Raw genomic sequence first — 20,913 nt, 5'->3', positions numbered from 1 at the left:
GCTGGCAGCCAGGCTACCCTTTTGGTATAATATGGAAGTAATATAAATAATACAATATTTATAATGACTGCATGAGTGGCAAATGAAGAGCGTATGACAGGAATAGCAGTGGCATTCCAGGTTTAGAAGGACTCTGTCTGAAACTTTCTCCATACTTCCTTCCCACAGTGAGATACCCGTTTCCCTTGTTTGTTTGACACAGAAAAAGCCACCCCTCTGAGCGTTCACTTTCTGTAAAACACACATTCTCTCTCTCTCTGCTCCACTCTCTCCCTCCCTCTCTTTATATTCCAACACTTGTTCAGACTTTTGCTTGTATTTGGTCCAAGGCCCTATTCAACCAAAAAAAAAAACACGCCCCCCACCCCCCACACATACAAACACACCGAATCACTGCACCTGTGACAGTCGTCACCCTCTACACCCTCCAGTGCACCGAGAGTCCAGCTGTCTGCTTGTCTTAAAGGAGCAGAGCCACCTCTTCGCAGCACAGGCCCACCTGCTAGTCACGACCCCATAAGTCCCCCTCCTTCTATTCCTACACAGCCTTGCTTGGGGCTCAATTTAACCCCGCACCCTGTGTCATCCGTGTATATGCCATGAAGCATGGCTTGAGTTCACGCCTGCAATTGAAAACGATCCAGTTCCCCCTCCAAATAACTGAGAAACAAGACCCCCAAACCCCATCACCCCACTCGTGGCTAGCGTCCATTCCCCTCCCCTGCACATAAACACATCATGCAGGTGGTACGACGCCCCGCTTGGGTCAATATTTCTGTTGCAGTTAATTAAGCAGAAATGATATGACCCCCATGGAAATGGGATTCCACTTAAGAGGGCAGCGGCCACCCCCCCACCCCCTCCCCTCCGCTCATCGTATGCGCGAACCTCACATTCTATTTTAAACCCAGAGAGCACTCAGTGAGCACTCAGATTATTCATACATGCAGATTATATTCAGGAGGAGTGCAAATCTGTGCCATTGACACATGCACATAATTACTGATTAGACAATGTGTGATTAAATGCATGTTTTGACAGGGACTTCAATAGATATGTGATTTAATACTGGTGCCATATGCGTGTAACTCACTTATGTTTCCCATCACTTATTCACTATAATCTACACACATCTGTTAGAAAGGGAATTTAAAGGCTAAGCTGTATTGTTACTGCTCTTATTCTTTTATAAGTTCATTGGCGTTTCAAACTAACCGTATTCTTTTACTCACACTCACTCTTTTGTTCTGTGCTGGAACTATATGTTTTTAGATTATTTGAGGTTTTATGAAGTTTGATTTATTTTGTATTGTTTGCATTTCCAAGCTCTAAATCGATGGGTTTTTTTTCTTCTTCTTTGTAGATGCCTGTGTGCTCATACTTTCTGAAGGGGATCTGTAATAACAGTAGCTGTCCATACAGCCATGTCTATGTCTCACGCAAAGCCGATGTGTGCAAAGACTTTGTCCGAGGCTACTGCCCGCAGGGAGATAAGGTAAGACAGTTTATATTAAGGGAAGATCACTTCTGTTGCAAACACATGTTGGTTGATTATTCAATTAGGGGGTGTTTGACTATTTGAAAACTTCAACCATTTTTAAAAAAATTGTATTATACATTTCTTTCTTTTTCTTTTTTGAAAACTCAATTGTTCTCTGAAATGCTTGGTGTGATGTAATGACAGCAATATTAGATATTCCTAAGCTATTAATCGCTATAAAAATTATATAGATGAGTAGTAAATTGATTGAAAATATTTTTACTTGAATATGTTTTCTTTTACCTATATTTAACTTTTTAATTTATAATTTATTATAGAGGGGTAGTTAAAAATCAAAAAAAAAAAAATTTTAGCCTTTCAACTCTCTTCACTCTTTCCCCGCCAGCGTTTTTGAAAAAAGTTGCCAGCCACCGCCATCATTTTTGGTCATTTTCAAGGTTTCAAGGCCCCCAGAATATTTTGTTGTATGCATATCTGAATATGCAATATCAAAAGAAAGATCAGACTTTCTGCTTTTTAACAACAACAACAAAAAGCAGTTTTATTCTAGCCTAACACATTCTATTTTTTATCACCACTTGAATTTGGGTTAAGTTTCATAAAACAGCTAGCCTGGTTAAAACAAGACCATTCTCAGTTGTAACTGAGTTATGGTCTGGCAAAGCGTCATAGACAAATCATTTCCAGAGGGGCGTCACCAACGGACGTCGCGGATAGACCTAAAACCAATCAGAGCGATGAAGGAGATGACGTATGCAGAGCGGCGGAGGCACATCTCCGAGTGTTGTTCTTTGCTCGGTTTTTAACAAAAAGGAAACGTTCAAATCGCTAAAAACAGACGCGATAGCTGATTCGAACGAGTAATGTTCGACGGCGGCATCCATCTTTGTAATGTAGGCTACAAAATCTGTTTCAAAATCCCAGCGCTGTCGTCATCGTGTAAAGCCCACCCCAACGTTTCTGATTGGTGCCTCGATTTCGACGGATTGGAAATGGGTTTGAATGAGCTCTTTGTCAGACTAACTTTCAGAGCAAATCTAAATTTGCCGGAAGTTGTCTGGGTTTTCCCAGGCTATAAAACAGCAACAGTCAGAGCAAAAAGCTGAGAAAATCGCATTTTTGTCAAAGACTACATCTGGATGGGATTCAGAACGATGATCAAAACATAGATGAGGTAGATCGAGCCCATCAACACCCCCAAAGCTTTACAGTCCTATAGCTCGTCCTGGGCCTACATTTCATTCAGTAACATTAGGCAGTTTTTATTTATATGCTGTTGATAATTGTGTTATTTTACACATGCATATGCTCACATTTGATATCGCTTGTTTCTGCTTTTTCTTTGCCTATGTTTTGATCAGGAGATTCAGTACTCTTTCAGAAAATGTGTAATAGCACCCCCTACCGTATAACAGTGAAAACACGGAAAGCTGGAAATTTCCGTCAATGGCGGGGAAGCGTTGTCTCACAAATGACGCGAAGCATTGTCTCACAAATTATGGAAATTTCCGTCAATTGTGGGGAAAGAGTTCAAATTAAGTAACAGTGCTTAAAAAGGTACTTTAAATGTTATATAATAAAAAAAATTGTTTATTTTAAACATCCTTTGAAATACAATAATTGTCTATTTTTGTTGTAATCATGTTTTGTTTTTCTTAAAAATCATACTAAGGCACAGTAACTTTCCTTAATTGAGGAATCATTCTTTTTTTTTTTTACACAATTGTATTGTAATCAAAGAATTCTGTGGTAAATAGTGTTGATATAGAGAGTGAACAACCGTGACTGTCATTTGGCACGGTTTAGAGTTTCAGGTCAACAAAATGTATCTTCTACATCTTCTAAATGTTTCCCTTCTACTTGCATCAACATAGATGCAAAGTACATGTGGTTTGACATTCATAACAATTGTTGTATTATAGTGCTTTGCAGTTGATGACTGTTTTATAGGTCTTAATGAATGATGGTGATTGGTGATGACATTTTGCAAGAGTTTTAAAATAGAGCTCTTAAAAGTTGACTCTGTTCCGATTCCGAATGTTAATCTGAACCATTATCCAGGTGCTTATGACATATGCATTTGGTTTCCTCCATGTTTGTGAGTGAGTGACGTATTGAGGGCAGTAACGAGAGGACGACATGACCCACATTTACCAAGTGTCCTCATTTGCCCTTAATCCAGCAGGTTCTACCCCATCCATGACCTCTATCCTCACCCCATCTCTCCCACACACACACACACATATGCTCCTGTTGTCCCCGTCACACCTGTCCCTCAGTCTCATGAAGCCATACAGGAACGTACAAACGTATGCTTGCATGAGACAGATGAAGCCACTGTCATGTTGTACTATCTATTACATTCTTCTTCTCATCAAACTTAGTCTCGTTCTTAGTAATGTTTATTTATTTAAAAAAAAGTTGTTAACACTTTACAGTAAGGTTCTGTTCATTAACATTGGTTAATTAGACATCATGAACTAACAATGAACAATACTTTACAGCATTTATTAATTGTGGTTAATGTTAATTTATACATATACTAATACATTTTTAAAAGTGTATTAAAGTGTGTTGCATAAATAAAAATTATTTAATGTATTATGAATGAACATGAATTAATGAAGGAAAATGACTAAATTTATAAATTAACATTATCAAGATTAAAAATGCTGTAAAAAAGAAAATCCATGTCATATCAGTAGCCTAATAAATGCACTTTAATTTCACATGAAGTTAGGTCGCCCCATGGACATCGCATGACCAACCGACTGATTATCTCTTTAACCACTCCGTCAAACAATTTCCAAGACAAGTCCGAAACAACTGCTATATTGGCCAATTAAAAAATTACTGAGTGCATCTTTTTTTTAACTATATGTCATTTTGCTACAGATTTAAAGCGGGAAGCTTTTGAGATAATAACATAATTCATATATGCCAGACCAAAAGTGATTTATTTTTTATAAACTGACAGTATGCCTGACTTTATTGTTCTTCTGCAGAAACTTTCATCGCCACCCCTATCAGTTTCTTCCTCTTTGGATTTGTCTCATTCTAATGAATTGTTTCTCTGCAGTGTTTTCTGCGTCTCCCGTCTTCTCTCTTTGTCTCTGTCTGTCTCTCGCTCTGTTTTTTTCCCCTCCATTTGTTCTTCTTTGCTTTCCCTTCATCGTAACAAATGCATTCTCTTGCTGTCAGGGCTCATTTAAATATTTGGGGTGAGAATGAGAATATATAAGAAGAGAGATATTAATATTTATTCTATTAGCCGAAGTGCTTAGGTTTGTAATTTTGCGCCGTCCCAAAAGCACTGTCTTAGATATGATGGATAGCACACCATAATTATGGACGTGAAAAAGTGCTGATGACAGCAGTACAGGCGAGAGGCCAGCAATGGATACGCCAGCGGAGCAAGGGTTAAAGCACACTCTCATCCTCTTCATTTGTCCCTCCCTCTGTTCTTTTTCCCCTTCTTCTGCTCTCTCTTTCTTACTGCAGGGTTCCCGCGGAGTCTTAAAAAGTCTAAAAAAGACTTAAATTCAGAAAGTGAAATTTAAGGCCTCAAAAAGTCTAAAAAACACAAGTTTAGGTCTTAAATTTAATTTACCTAAGTCTTAAAATTCTTACCTCCGTTCATTTTGTTAATTGTGGTCAAGCGTTGTCCGCCGAAAATAAAACGTTGGTTGTTTTGTTTGTTTTCTAGTAGGCTACGTGATGATGATAATCCCATTGCGTGATCACTGCAGGTATAACTCCTGTAAAGTAGGTGGCGTTATGTAACCCGCGCCGCCAATAAAGTGAAGGAAGTTGATTCACTAGCTACCTGCCCGCCGAATTCGTGCAACGTTAAGTCAGGGCTGTCGTCGAGCGCGTAGTTTTCAAAGATCATTGGGAAGTGTGTGTTTAACAAGATTTGGTATAGCGGACTTCATCAAGAGAGATCTAATTAACACCATTAGCGGACCGTATGTCTTGATGTTCGTTGTTTACTCATTAAACTGCAAGAAAGAGATGATAATTTGGTGGATGATTTAAAAATATTCGTTAATCAATAATCATCTGTAAATTGTGTAGTCATTTGAATGTAATCATAACGGTCGCCTGAGGGCGCTCAACGACTACGTCATCCGTAAGCGTGAGTTTCTAACAAAAAAACAAGTTTACTAAAAAGAATAAATACATTAAATAATTTACCATTGTTAATTTGTGTTTATTTTTGTTTGTTGTTTTTGTATTTAACCCTTTCACACGTAAGTTTAAAATATTCTAACTGATCCCCAGCGTGAGTTTTTCTAGGCGACCGTTATTTAGAACCTGTCACTTTAATGTTTCCATGGTGACGCGTCATTGCTTGTCACGTGACACAGCGCAACCACAACACAGTGCTGAATGAATGATGATCTGCTTTGATGTCATTTTCCCTTTTCTATTCAAAATATTCACAAATGTATTAGCTATAACATTGATATTCCGATTGTCAAATATGTGCAAGTGGATGTGTTTTGTTGTTTAAACACCTTCATAACGATCGCGTTAGTTGAGCTGTTTGTGCGATGGGCGGAGCCATGTTAGTTTACAACACGTCAATTCCTCAACTTCTCACGAAATACATGAAAGTGGCCAGAGAACTGGGAGAAGAATAGTGTAAAATGTAAAGCTACTTACACAATGTGTATCTGATATGAATAAAACGTGTCGTCTTATTATAATGGAAAGGATTATTATTGCCGCTTCCATAGACATCAGTCAGTGTGTGTATTTTACAAACTTAAAATATGTTTAAGAATTTCTGGGATCATTCTAACGTTTCAATTTATGTGTCGTTTTGGTCTTAAACTTCACACATAATGGTCTTAAAAGGTCTTAAAAAGGTCTTAAATGTAACAAACTGAAACCTGCAAGAACCCTGTTACTGCCATTTCCCATGTTTTTATGTCCCGTTTCTTCTTTTGTTTGCTGGCCACATCCATTCACACCTCACCTGGATCACTCTTCTTTTGATTCTCCTACCTTTCCTCTCATCCCTCTATCACTCTGTCATTATTCTCATTTCCCAGCTCTTTATCATAGCTCACACCACCATTCTTTTTTTCTGTCTCTCTCTCGCTCTTTCTTGCTCACTGTCTCAGTAATGTAAAATGTGCTGACTCTTTCTGCTTTGTGGCCAGTAGAAAGCTCTTCTAATAGGCCCCAGAGACTTCCCAGCCTTTCTTAAATCAAGTGGAAAATTGTTAACTTGCACTGATATAAAGATGTTCCATCCACTTCTCTTTTTTTCTCTCACACACTTCTCTTTTCCCTCTATTTAGCTGCTTTTATGTAAATTAAAATGTATGAGAGAGCATGGTTGGAGAGGATTTGGGCTTTTGTGTTTTCTTTGCCCGGATCACAGCCGTGAACATCAAAGTTAATGAGCCTTCTTAGTACTGCGTCCACTTCCCATCCAATCAGTAGGATTTTCTTCTAATTACATATGATTCCAAATAGCCAATCAACTTATAAGTTTATGAATTGACTAGTATAGGTTACACTTTTGTATGAAATTTATGCAAACCAAAGATTAAAATGCTGTCTGCGTCAAAGACTTCAAGCAAATACAGGTTAATAATAGCCTTTTTAAGTTGATTAATTTACCTGCTTTATTGCACTCTATATCAAATGTCCATTTCTGATTGTATGATGACCCATCATAGTTTAATCTGTCCCACCACAGTTTTGTAATGAACCTAAAAGATCACTAATGTTGTGTTTTGAGCCATTGCTTTGGCAAAGCAACTGTCGATCGAACAGATGAAAGACATTGTATGTGATGAAAGACACAGGCAAACCCGTCAGGGCTTCCACGATAATGTACTTCTATGCAACTAAGTGTTAGTCCTTGCAAATAATAGAGCTGCTGGCTCTACAAAAGATTATACAGACAGCAATGAGGACATCTGAATCTTTTTTACACTTAACACAACTCTTTAAACTCTTTATTCTGACTTTAGAATACATAGCAGCCAACCAAGTCTGAAATTGGTGGGTTCAACCAGCCCTGGTCATCTTAGTGGTCAATATGCATCAAATGGTCTGTTGACACCTGAGAGTAGACTCTGGATGCAGTCAATGTTGTTGAATTATAAATGCCCTGGAGATGCCAGTACATTTCCCTGCCAAACATCCCGGGCCCATCCTAAACGGCATATTGGCGATGACATAGGGGCCCAACAAAGCAAAGCCTTTTTTTTTTTTGCAACTTAAATGCTCACTGAGCGTAATTAAGTGACGCAAATGTTAAGTCAAGTCACCTTTATTTATATAGCACTTTTTACAATACAGATTGTTTCAAAGCAGCTTTACAGAGATACATAATGCAAAAAAAATTGTTTCCAGAAGAAAATAGGCAAGGCAAGTTTATTTATAGGACATTTCATACACAATGGTAATTCAAAGTGCTTTACATAGGAGAAAATAAAATAATCAAAACAAATAAGAATTAAAACAGTTTAGAATAAAAAATAAAATAAAGTACAGTAAAAACAGTCGGACGAACAGTGGCACAGTGCTCATTCAGTAAATGCATAGCTAAACAGATGTGTTTACAAATAGCATCACAGTCCAGCTTAAGTAAATTTGTTGTAAAAAAGTTATTCATTTAGTTAATTTATATATATATATATATATATATATATATATATATATATATATATAGCCGCTCCCGAAAAAACCATGATGTCATCGTCCAGCTCAGTTCAGTTCTCATATAATGTTGTCAATGCAGGCAGATCAATAATATTGTTGAATATTAAATTAAATGTTCCCAACTAAGCAAGCCAAAAGCCAATGGCGACAAAGGCGAAAAAGGCGACAGTGGCAAGGAACCAAAACTCAGGTGACAGAATGGAGGAAAAACACCTTGGGAGAAACCAGGCTCAGTCGGGGGCCAACTAACAAACAGTGTATGATAATAATTCAGGCAGCAGTATAGGTCAGATTTGATTGGAACATTCAGAATATTATCCAGTTCCAACTGTATTAATTCATTACACCTGTCTTAAGTCAACAGTAGGAGTCAATATGGGATAAATTGGCATATTTTTCTCTTAAAGATTTTAACGTAGGGGGTGGCATATTCCTATTTTGCCCAGAGCGCTGGATTGTCTTCCCCCGGCCCTGGGTTTACGTATATCTTAGCCACCGCACTAGCCATTATTTTTAATCTAAGGAGACGTTGGCGTGTTTTCCAAACATTGATGGCAAGGAAAGCCCCCTTATACTTTGGAGTGGCACATATAAGGTGTTTCTCCCTCCTATCTGCTTCAAGGTCTTGATAAATTGTGTAATTTATTTGTTATTTAGAATCCAGTATTCCCGTAATACTTTTGTAATACATGAGTTTTAATGAAGATCTCTGTCTCGTCTTCTGTCCAAACATACCGCGCCATCTACGCCAGGTGACCTGTAAATGCGCAAAAACTATTTCCCTTGTAAAACATGGGTTTGCAAAATATTCCTTTTTCGATTTGCCTAAAAAAACACTCCATGCGAGCGTAAAAACTTTTTTGCAATATATGGGAGTTTTTGCAAAATTGACGTGTTTCCAGTGTGTATATTTTCAATTTTTGATTTGCGCAATTTGAAGGGTAATGGAGACTACTGATGCTCTTGAATCGAAACAATAGATCCCTATGGAGCTATTCACACCAGGTGCGACCAATCGCAGCGCAACAACGCAAGATTTTTTTTCCCGATCGGTGTGTCGATTTTTTTCCCCACAGTCGGAAGCCGTTAGATGCACTTTTGATGATGGTTTCTGTGTAGTACTTAACTTTATTCATCTAAATTTCCTTTTGTATGTTGTGCAGCAGACAAGGTTAAATCCAAAAGGGAAAATATATGAGATGCATACATGTGGAAAAATGAATTCTCGGTCAGCGCCACCTATCGTGCAGGCGTAAATTAGATGAAGGCAATTAATCGTTTCGCGCTCAGTGTGAAAGGGCCTTTACACTGAATACATTATGAGCTAGTGAACAGTGATGTCAGTTCTATTTTTACTAAATATTTTGCCGCACGTCAAGATGACTTTATCAGTTGTCTGATGATTGGGAATTCCTGGTATTCATATTTAGCTGTGATTGAAATAGATAACCGGTAACTAACATCATGAAAAAGGGGAAACTTTTAATTAAATGTAGACTTTTTGGGGGGGAAAGCATGTGTAACTTGACATTTTCCCCATAAACATTATTCAAAGATCAAGCACATAAGTATTAATTGTTCATATTGTCGTGAATATGAAAACAGAATCGGTAGAATTACATATGCAGTATTCTTATGATCAGATTATCCCACTTTACAGTGTTTGTAATTTCTCACAGTTTGCACATTTGTCCTATTTGCCTTCACCGGACCTTTGAATGATTAAAGTGCGACATGGATGTTATCAGTCAAACAAGAAACAAATGGGTGTTTAAAAAAAGAAAGGTCCCAAATGCTCTTCTGAAATGGGGTGGAATTGAAATCGACTGAATTCAAGTGGCAAGGGATTTAGCAAATTGGGCCAATTAGCCATGAGTGTGGTGAGTGATGATGTTGTCTATAGGATGATTTAGGGGGCATTAGAGACCCAGATTCATTGGGTGCGATAATCCAGTTACACTGGACTGTGTGTATATATAAAATATTCTTAAAGTGTTTCCTGTTTAACAGAAAATATAGCAAAAGCTCTCCTCCTGGGCTTAATAATTCCATAGCCACACTGCAATTAGTGATAGAGTCTATGTTCCTTAATCTCATAATCTAGACATGGACTTATAACACAGACAATAGCCTAACTATTTTTTTATTACTGTTATGATTTCATTTTAGTTGTTTTCAGTTTTGTTTTGTTGTTTTTCATCATAGCTAGCGTATACTTGACCTTAATGTGCCATTTACACATGATACATTTAATAGAGAGGTTTACTGAGGGTCTTGAGATGCATTTTGGCAAACTATTTTTCACACAATATCTTAATGTGGTGCTATACACTGAAAAAAGGCAGATGCATATGTGCAACAATTAAAAAAGTACCACAGCTGGATTAGAAGAACATGTTTCCTGTGTGAACTGTCCCTGTGTGAACTGCCTGTCATTTCATTTCTAAGCACCAAAAGATGAGATCCTCAGGTGTTTCACTGTTATAACTGTATATTTGGTCATTTTAGGCCACTTATGGCTCTGACCTGATCCCTGTTGGGGGGGAGAAGGTCTCTGGGCGGTCTGCCCCAAGGGGTGACAGGGAGTCCACACTGTTCCCGGACACACGATCCTTCAGCCACCCTTCACTCCCACACACATACAGACACACTCTCTCTCTCTCTCTCTCTCTCTATTTCTGGAGCAACTTGTCCCACACTCGCCCAGTCCCCCTACTTATACACTCGTCTTGTGCTCCTCACCCCATAGTGGGGTATAATTAGCTCCTCTGACAGGTGGGAGGGATCGGGTCTCCAGAAGAATGAAGCTACCAATTTACGCCCAAATTACACAGGCACACAGACACTCTCACCTACTCTCACTTACACACACAAACACATGCTCACCTTCTCTCACTTATCAGATGCATGCACCTACTGATGTGTGATGACACACAAACACTTACTTTTGCTAACTTCAGTGCACTCCTACTGAGTGTGGCACACATGAAATCCTAACAGTGTTCCACATGTTCATAACCAACCCACAAAACATCCACTGTGAATCTGGGTATAAAGAAATAAAGCATTAAGAATTTTCTGCTCTCTCCACAGTGTAAGAAGAAACACACACTGGTGTGTCCTGACTTCTCCAGCACCGGTGTGTGTCCACGTGGATCCAAATGCAAGCTGCACCACAGACAGAGTGTGAAACGCACCAGCTCTAACACAAGCTTTGGACCGGCTAAGAAAGCCCGCACCAGAGACATTATAAAGAGGTCAGGAAGAGGAACTAATCCCACATTGGCCTTTACAATTCTTAATTGCCATCTGTACTGTATATAAGTGTTCTCTTTCCACTTCTCTTTCTGCACTGTAGTTATAGCTCAAACAGTTATAAATAAGTTATTATTGTTATTATTATTATTATTATTATTTACATCACTATATTACTATTATTTATAGGGAAGAGACCTGAATAACCATAGCCACGTTTCCACCGAAATTACCTGGAACAATTGGTCCCAGGAACTTTTTTTCCCCCAGACCTGTTAGCTGTCTGCGTTTCCAACGCGGTCTAAAGTACCATGAAGATTAGGCAAATTAAGGCCCATTCACACCAAGAATGATAACTATATAAGTGCCCACACCAGCGGACGATATCTTTCTGTTTATTCTAATCGCGTGCTTGTCTGCCACTTTGAATGCTCGAGCTCGTTACAGCAGGATGGATTCTGATTGGCTGTCAATGTTTTTATCGTTCATCAGCTGGATAAAATCGTTCTGAAAGTGATTCCAACTATATCGTTTCTCTGTGCTGTTATCTTGATAGCTGTGGTGTGAACTCTGCTATTCTTTTATATTGAGAACGATTTTTAGAAATATATCTTTGTTATCTTTATAGTTATCTATATCTACCTTTAGTCCGGTGACGTAGGACTGTGTGCGACTCTCCAGTTCCCGCTGGATTTCGTACTCTGCATAAAAGCTTAATAAAGCCTTAACCTCGTCGTCGGTCCATCTTTCGTATTTGTTAAAAAATCCATTGTTGATTCGAATAACAATCAACTCTTACTGCACGCACCGCAGCAGACAGACTGGTGGTTGAAATTAAAATGCTGCGTGGACTCAACCAATCAGCATGTTCAGCGCCCAAGTCCCAGCCCCGTATGTTCCTGAACTTTGAAAAAGTACACTACTTTCTGAGGGTGAAATTTTTACCCGGAACTTCATTTAGACCCTGGTTCCTGTGGTCAAAACACACCGAGTACCACCCCAAAGTCCCTAGTTCCTGGGGAAAGTTCCTGCGGTAGAAACGCAGCTAATGCAAATCTCCCATGAGCATGATCATTTATAAATTCCTTTGAAAATATAAAAAATGAAACAAATGAAGTCTGTTTCTTCGTTATAATAATTTGTGTTTTGCCTTTTTAGTACGGAGGAAGTTCAGGCTCCGTCTACAGAGTCCATACAGGCAGATGAGGGCTCGTCCTCCTCGGGTCCTGAGAAGCTGCCCTCCTTCATATCTTTGTCCAGCTCTCCTGACATGTCAGAGAACCCTGATTCCCCAAAGATCCCTCCTGCGGCAGGCTTACAGGCCAAAGGTGTGTACTGTATGTGAACAGGAGGTTAGATTTAAATAATAATAATAATAACATACAATAGATGAGATGCATACATTGGCCCTACAAAGTATTTAGATACTTAAGCTACACTTAATATACAAATATTATTGAAATAGTTAAGTGTATCCAAGTGGCACTTTAAAGAAAAATAGCAAAACATTCACGAAAATAAGTTTATTGGGTTTTAGTTGAAAATTATGTTAAAAAAAGTATTTGGGCACATAGTGATGACAACTACACCTGTGGTTACCCTCCTGGGACACCTATATGAAACTGAGAGGAAATTACTTCATACACCCACTAAAAATTGGAGTTACTGGGAAATAAAGTTAGCTCTATGAAAAGGTATTGCATGATTTGTTTGTAGATGCCACTTGGATTGATGTTTTGTGTCTAATGCATTTAAATTGCCTGAAGTGTGTGTGTGTGTGTGTGTCTTTTTTAATAGCCTTTTTAAGTGTGGCTTAAGTGTTCAAATACTTTTTGGTCTCACTGTATATATAAAGAGTAAGGAGGTAATAAATATTTATGGAGTAAATAGTTGTGTTATTTAATGCGCAGTGACGGGGTTAATAATATCGAGGGGGGTGATATTATTTAAGAGCGGACTACATGAGGTATATAATACTTACTGAGGGGTTACTAATATTTAGGTTTGTTGTTAAGGACAGGCACAGCTGAAGCTGGTATGCCAGTCTGACTGATAGAGGATTAGAGGAAAGGGGCCCCTATATCCTCACACACACACACACACACACACCAGCTGTACCCTATGGAACACTGTCTTTCTCTCTCCACACTCAATAAGACAAACCTTATATACTGCCTTTACGCAAACTCATGCAAGAAATGAACTGGTTCTAACTTTTAAGAAACCATCTTAACTCTCTTCATTTTGTTTTCTCCTTTCTCATGCTTTCACACTTCCTTTCTTAAATTAGTTACTGCAGAACAGAAACCACTGTGATTAACCTCTGACCTTGTGTGTTTTCGCTCACATGGACATTCTGAAGCATGGCATTGGCTCTTTCTCTTCTCTATACGTAAACATTTAAACGTTTAACTCCTGTTTCCTCTATTTTTGCTCTGTTTTTTTTTTAGCTCATGTTCATGCATCTTTGCTTTCTATTCTCAAAGCTTTCATGAGTGATGGCAAGTTTATTTCTGTGTCATGTCTGCATATTTATATAAATTTGTTCTTGTTGTGCATACACACTTCCTATTTCTCTGATGCCAAGTTCCAGATCAGTTCCCCGTTGGGATCATTGATGGCAGCCCTGTGTCTCAGAATAGCACAGGTGCCTACCAGACCACCATGGCCTTTCACATGTCACTTTCTCATCCTGTTGCCTGAAATCATCTGCTACATACTGTACAGACTGAACAATTGCATCTCTCAAAGGGAATTTGACTTTTCTGATTCAGTTCAACGATGTGGATTCCTTAGTGGTTCTGTTAACCCTCTGGGGACCAAGAACGCACCCGTGCGTTTTGGCAGATTTTTTTCAAAAAGCAGAAAAATAGACTTAAACTACTCCATCATTTCTGGTCATACAGAGTTATGAAACATATTAAAAAAAACTGTTAAATGTCTACTTTTTATGTGCCCACCTACAATCAAAATAAAATATTGTGCTTTTGTAAAATAAAGAAAATAAACAGGGTGTGCGTTCTGCCTCTCCGTGTCCGTTTTTTCTGGAGCACGTCTCTTAAACTTAAACAAAACTCAGCTAATACTATTCACCCAGACATGAGAAATATATGTTTATGATCATTTAAGTTTGTACTTTTAAATTATCTAATTTAAAACTAAAATAAAGATTCCCTGTTTATGTAATCTTTATAAAAAGAGAGAGGTGTCAGCCGTTCTCATTAGCGTTCTCGCATCTCATTATTTCCGCTAATGTAACACGCCCACGGAGAGAGCGCGCTATTCAAACGCTAATGATCTGAAGCAACACACTGAGACGTGTAAACGCGCATATAAACTCTGTAAACACACTATATTTAGTCAGATTAATGTACTGTCGTCTTGCGCGGCTGTGAGGAATAATCCTGGGACATTTACCTACCTCAGAACAAGTGCTGGTTTATTTTCACTTCGAGGAGCGAGCTGAACTGTAAGTGTTTTATTCTTGTGGTTTGTTCTAATCGCGATATATAATAACGTTAGTGTCTGTAAACGCAAAAATAGCCTACTGTTTAAATTTGAATCATGTTTCTGTGTGTGTGTGTGTGTGTGTGTGTGTGTGACTAGTTTAGGATAGATTATAAAGTTTTAACTCTAAAATAGACATCAAATAAGCTTTTGTTAGCAGTTTCTGCTCATATGTTAAATATATAGTATGTTTTGTCAAAAATAAACGTATCAACTGTTATAGTGTTTGTTCCAGCTAGGCTATATCAAAATAATCAATCCTTAACTTTGAAATATGTATAATAAATGTATTGGCATACTTTAAAAAATAATACTTTATAAGAGATTTATGGAAAAAGACAATTTTCTTTTCAAGATGTTTCCAACTCTAACTTTGAACCAATTCTATTGAATGGCCCATATAACCTATTTGAACAGGATTTGTTTCCAGGTATGACTAAAAATGTGCTTTTGACTTTCATTTATATTTTGATTATATATATATATATAATATATATATATATATATATATATATATATATATAATGTCTGTGTGTGTGTATCTATGTATATATATTTTCCTTGCATTCTTTCTTGTGACACACCTGAATGAAATGAATGCATCTTTGTCTTCTCAGGTGAGAATCACCTAATTATACATGAGGGGGTTGGGCCGTTCACGCCCATTCGCATATTGCCTTTAAAAAAAAAAAAATGTTTTTCACAATTTAAAGCAATCTATGGTGTTATGTGAATGATTAGAAAGGATGATTTTCAGATCATTTTGAAGCAAATACTCTAGGCCAGGGTTTCTCAACCTTTTGCCTACTGCGACCCACTTTTCTTTTGTATGCCAGTCATATGACCCACTAAATAAATCAAGAATAACTGAAATGCTTCTTTAGATCTATAGGCTACAACGCAGGCCTATATGCTTATTATAATTAATGATAATCACGAAAACACACAAACATTTTCAATAATTAGGCAGACTATGAGGCAAACTGATTTTTTTACTCACGTTAATGTGATAGCCTTGAGACTGCCGCTCTGATCATATCCAGACTTGGTGGAATTTGGAAAAGTGGGACTCGTAGTGTCACACACAAACTGTTGTCAGCCTATTCCTGCTTTTTTTTTTAGTTGCAGTCACTGTTGAAAATCCCGACTCACAAAGATACCATAAAACTTTATTTTCCCAAATCGTCGAACTGCACCGGCTTGTATTTGAGACCAACACAGTCTCATTAAAGTGCGTATCTATACCACGAATGTTATTTCTCGTGTCATTTATACGCCAAAACTGGTTTTCCCGTGCATATGTTAACACCCTTGGGTAGGATTAGGGGGGTGGGGGATGCGTGCGTATTACACGCCATAGTGTGTATCATATGCACGCGAAAACTGCGTAGCATATGCACGCAAAAAACAGTTTGGCCGTGTAAATGGCACGAGAAATAACATTCGTGGTATAGATACGCACTTTCATGAGATCGGGCCTTTATAATTTAGTGTTGAGATGTTGTTCATTGAGATGTTGTTCCTAGAGTCTCTAATCTCTAAAAATCTCCAAATGCTCCACGTGAAACTGCGGTCTTCCAACCTTGTACTATCGTGTCAATTGATTTTGATTAATATGCGCGAGGGATAGAGAGCAAGACAGCGCTCGTGTTGTTTGAAGGCGTGAGTGCGCGCGCGCGGCCGGGGCGCTCTCTCTCTCTCTCTCTGCTCGTTATGCACTGTCAAGCGCAGCAAGCGGACGCTCTGACGGGTTTTAGAAGATTAAATACAACCCGAAACTAAAAAACAGACCCGGCTTCTATTTGAGACCGGCCTTTATTTACCCAAACCTGTCGCCGCCCGCACCAGGCGTGTAAAAGAGACAGGCGTCTATTCGGGACTCGGCTATTATTTGAAGTTTTACGGTAGTAGTGCTAAATGGGAAGAGAAACTTCGTTGCACAATCTGCAAGTTGTGGATATTCATTTCTGGTTTGAATCCAAGCAATGAAAATAGCCTATGATTCGTCGGAGGATCGGCTATGTTTACATGCACTTTTGTTTCAATCGGACTGAATTAATTCCAATTGATGAATCTGAATGTAGTGTTTACATGAACGCTAGGGTTAATGTGCGCGTTTATATGTCACAAGATTCAAATCGAATTATATGTTTTTGACATGCGTACACTGCACGAATATACAGAGTTTCCCGCTGTTCGCGCATACTAACTATTCTCTTACATTGGTTCTTTATTTGTTTTAAACAGCAGACTTAATATTTATCCATTGCTGATCATAATTTGGAGACAATGAGCATGAACCGTTGTGCCGTGCTTATGCACACAGTAAAACTGCCCAGCACCCAAAACCAGTTGTCTGTGAATGAGAGTCTGAAACAAGGACTGGTGGGATGTTGTCCTGCTCCACTTCACAGACGCTGAGTGAAAGGAGAATTTTAAAATGATGGTAGGCTACGCTCATTTATACGACACTTTACTCAAAAGGAAGAACAGCTCGTTCAGCGCGTCATACATCATTATGCTATGCGCAGTCCTTTAGTTTCGGTTTTCAATCCGATCAAGCGTTTATGTCCTCCCAGTTGGATTAGAAAAGGAATAAACCACCCCTTTCAATCGAATTGAAATTTTATTCGGATCGAGCTCAATCGGATCGATTAAGGTGTTTACATGAAGGCTTTTTAGTCCGATTGAACCGTCAATGCGTTTACTAACGGATTATTTGGATTTGGTTGCATGTAAACGTAGCCTGTTGCAATGAGCCTTTTGTGAAGCCCATTTATTGGCTGTGCCGGTTAACACAGAGAAAGTCTCGCGACCCCCTATAGAACGAACAACGACCCACTGGTTGAGAAACACTGCTCTAGGCCACAACTTCCATTAGTCAAAAGTCTTGTGGACACATATTTAGTATGTGTTTTGTGGCCTTATTTCAGAAACTTTCATTTTTAGTTTTATCAATAAACATGTATAAACAATATTCTCTAAAAAATACAAACATGTACATACATGTTGCTCACATATTATGGTAGCCCTGTTTGTGCTAAATAGAGTGTAATTTCACCTGTGCCAGTAATATGTTTATAAGCAACTGAAAAAAGCACAAATGTCAGGGCATGTCAAAACATCTCAAGGACCCCAAAAATACCTTGGTCCACAGACCAAGACGCTCTCCGTGGGCGTGTCACATTAGCGGAATAATGAGATGTTTGGCAAACAATACTTACTGCATTCATTATCCTCAGAAGTATGTTGTCAAATGATTTTAGATTTCAACTAAACAGAAATAAAAAATCTGATTTGTCCTTCAACCCTTCAATTTGTTTAATTTTTAAACAAACCAATAAGTCTTGACAAACTTTACTTTTCTAGTTAAATAAACTATACATTTTAATTTTAAATATTAATTTCTTAGTTGATTTGAGTTCTTTGTTGTGATCAGATTCTAATTGTAATTCATACCTCCTGTTTGCAGCCTCAATTTAAATACAGAAATGTAATTGTAATTTAAAGCACATTCTATTCTGAGGCAAACATCCCTGATCATTATGATAGCAGCTCTAATGCTTAAATAAATATTGTATTACATATACATATTACATATTACAGAACCAGTACTTAAACTGAAAGTCATTAAAATCATTTGTGTGCGTGCGTGCGTGTGGGTCCAGGAAAATTCTACATTGTAGAATACAAAATATCCCCACAAAGATGGCAATATACGAAATCCTTGTCCTTGTGGAGACATTTGTTGGTCCCCATGAGAAAAACCGCTTATAAATCATGTTTTTTGAAAATGTAAAAATGCTGAAAGGTTTATGTGATGGTTAGGGTTAGTGTAAGCAGATAGAATATACAGCTTGTACAGTATAAAAATCATTATGTCTATGGAATGTCTCCATAAATCATGAGAACCCAACGTGTGTGTGTGTGTGTGTGTGTGTAAAGAAATTGGAGCTGGTCTTGAATAAGAACTAACTCTTGATTCCCACCTATAGTGAGGTTCCCAGCCACACAGACTCACACTAAGAGCAGTTAATTGTTACTAATGACAGTGTAGCTCTCATTCTAAAGATTGTGGCTGTCCAGACAAACTTCTCTCTGCTTTGCATAAATTAGCCCACAATCTATGCATCACTGCCTGCATCTTCTCCTTTCCCCTTCGGTCTCTGTGCTATCACTCACCCTGAGACAATCACACACTCATGTGTCACTCCTCTATCAGTAAAAACAAGTGATAGCTACTCCTGTCATTACGTAGCAGGTGTTATTTATTTCTTGTCTGTCTGTCTGTCTTGTTTTTCCGAACAAGAAAACTTCACTTTTAGCATCAGTTACTGCTGTATAACCAAAAAACAATCACAATTCACTTCCTTGAGTACATGAAATAAACTCTTCCTTTATGGATAACATGTTGTTCTTTTCCTTTTGCACTGCACAGTGTTTCTTTGTGGAAATGTTCTTCTCCTTTCTTCTCTCTGTTACAGGAAAGACACTGCATATCAAGCCACGATTCTTATCTTCAACACAAACAGAACCCTCGCCAAAGGAGGGCTAATGGTGGGTGTTTTAATCAGTAATGAATAATTCAACTTTTTTTAACTTAACTTTTTATTTTAGAAATAAGAAATTGACTCCGCCTCTCTTGAACAGTTTACAAAGACCTCTGTACATTAGACGTTCACAACTATTTTTTGGTATCAAATCACATTTTTCGTTTCAAGAATTCCAAGATGCAAATTCCAAGAATTGATTGTACAGATTTCTTAGAATATATGCATAACTATTCACAACTACAGAATATATCCATTATAATCAAATACTGTTCTGCAAAAAAACGGGTTTTTTTTGCAGACGTTTACATTTGTAGAGAATGGAGTTAGTTTCGAAGTGTAAAGTTATTCTCAGGGGTTTTTAAAACAGCGTTTATGTAGTGGTTTGTTGTGCAAAGAATTAGTTTTATCATTTAGAATGTAAGCTTGTGAAAATGTATTTTCAAAGAATGGAAAACTACTTAATAAAATTGCTTTATGATTTTTGCGAATTCATCTCTCTTTATTTGTGAGCATGTTTGCCTACATGTGTGAGAATCCCAATGCAGGATTGACTAAAATCATGACTAAAGCAGAAACGCTTCAGTTTAAAGTATTAAACCAAGTCTAATCACACACCACTTCACTCCCATGTTGTGTTCAGAATAGCAATGTTTAGCGTGAAAAGTATCGGCATTCCTCAACATGTGTTGTAAAGCAGGTGTATGTAAAGGACATCGCTCATGAGTGTGTGTCTGTCACTGTAATTGAGTCTTAAGGAATCTATAGGAAAACAAAAAAAACATAACGCCTCTCACACTCTTCAAAACTCATTTTTCTTCTCCTCTCACTTTTTCCTCTCTAACTGCTGTCTGACCAAATCCATCACAACTAATTTCTGACAATGTCATTTTCCTTTTCTTCTCCCTGTCTTTTCCTAAAATGCGCATTTGATTGAGGATCCGTTCTTAGATGAGCCTGCCTCTTGCACTCCTCCTCCTCCTCCTCTCCCTCTTCTCCGTCGGGTAATGTAATTAGGATGTTGGGTGTTAAACAGTGGTACAGAGAGGCTGATGGGAGCTGTAATCCCTTGAACGCCCCTCACTGTGCGGAGACTGCTGATATTCAGACTATTAATGCTCCGTTGAACCAAGGCCTCGTGCTCCGTGCTCTGTGACAAACGACTGGCGGTCGCGACGGGAAACCTGGTTAACCGTCGCCGGCAGCAACGACAGGGGGCATTAATACACCGTGGCGAGGGTCTCGCTGCGGAACACGACAAGCCTGCCGCCGTGTTAACGAGATAAAGGCTGTGCCCATGATGCGAGCTACGTTTACGATGACATCGAGAGATGGTGGGAAGGAAAACACTCCTTCATTTGACTACTCTGTCTATCTTTCTCCCCTATTTAATCATTCATGCAGGGAGGAATA

The 20,913-nt window shown here is 38.3% G+C and overlaps 1 protein-coding gene across 1 annotated transcript in view; it reads left to right on the top strand.

Moving 5' to 3' along the window:
- The window catches only part of zc3h3 (zinc finger CCCH-type containing 3), a 98,391-nt gene extending 78,400 nt beyond the window's left edge, over positions 1-19,991 (top strand). The window contains exons 9-12 of the mRNA XM_056259083.1: positions 1,364-1,495; positions 11,282-11,445; positions 12,602-12,771; positions 19,435-19,991. Of these exons, the coding sequence (XP_056115058.1) occupies positions 1,364-1,495; positions 11,282-11,445; positions 12,602-12,771; positions 19,435-19,505 (537 nt within the window). The 3' untranslated portion in view covers positions 19,506-19,991. The remainder of the gene's footprint in view (positions 1-1,363; positions 1,496-11,281; positions 11,446-12,601; positions 12,772-19,434) is intronic.
- Positions 19,992-20,913: the final 922 nt, after the last annotated feature.

The sequence above is a fragment of the Rhinichthys klamathensis genome, unplaced genomic scaffold (genome assembly GCF_029890125.1).
Source record: "Rhinichthys klamathensis goyatoka isolate OS25496 unplaced genomic scaffold, OSU_Roscu_1.1 h1tg000007l_1, whole genome shotgun sequence".
Classification (NCBI taxonomy): domain Eukaryota; kingdom Metazoa; phylum Chordata; class Actinopteri; order Cypriniformes; family Leuciscidae; genus Rhinichthys; species Rhinichthys klamathensis.
The sequence above is the reverse complement of the archived record's forward strand: the minus strand, read 5'-3'. Positions and strand labels throughout refer to the sequence as shown.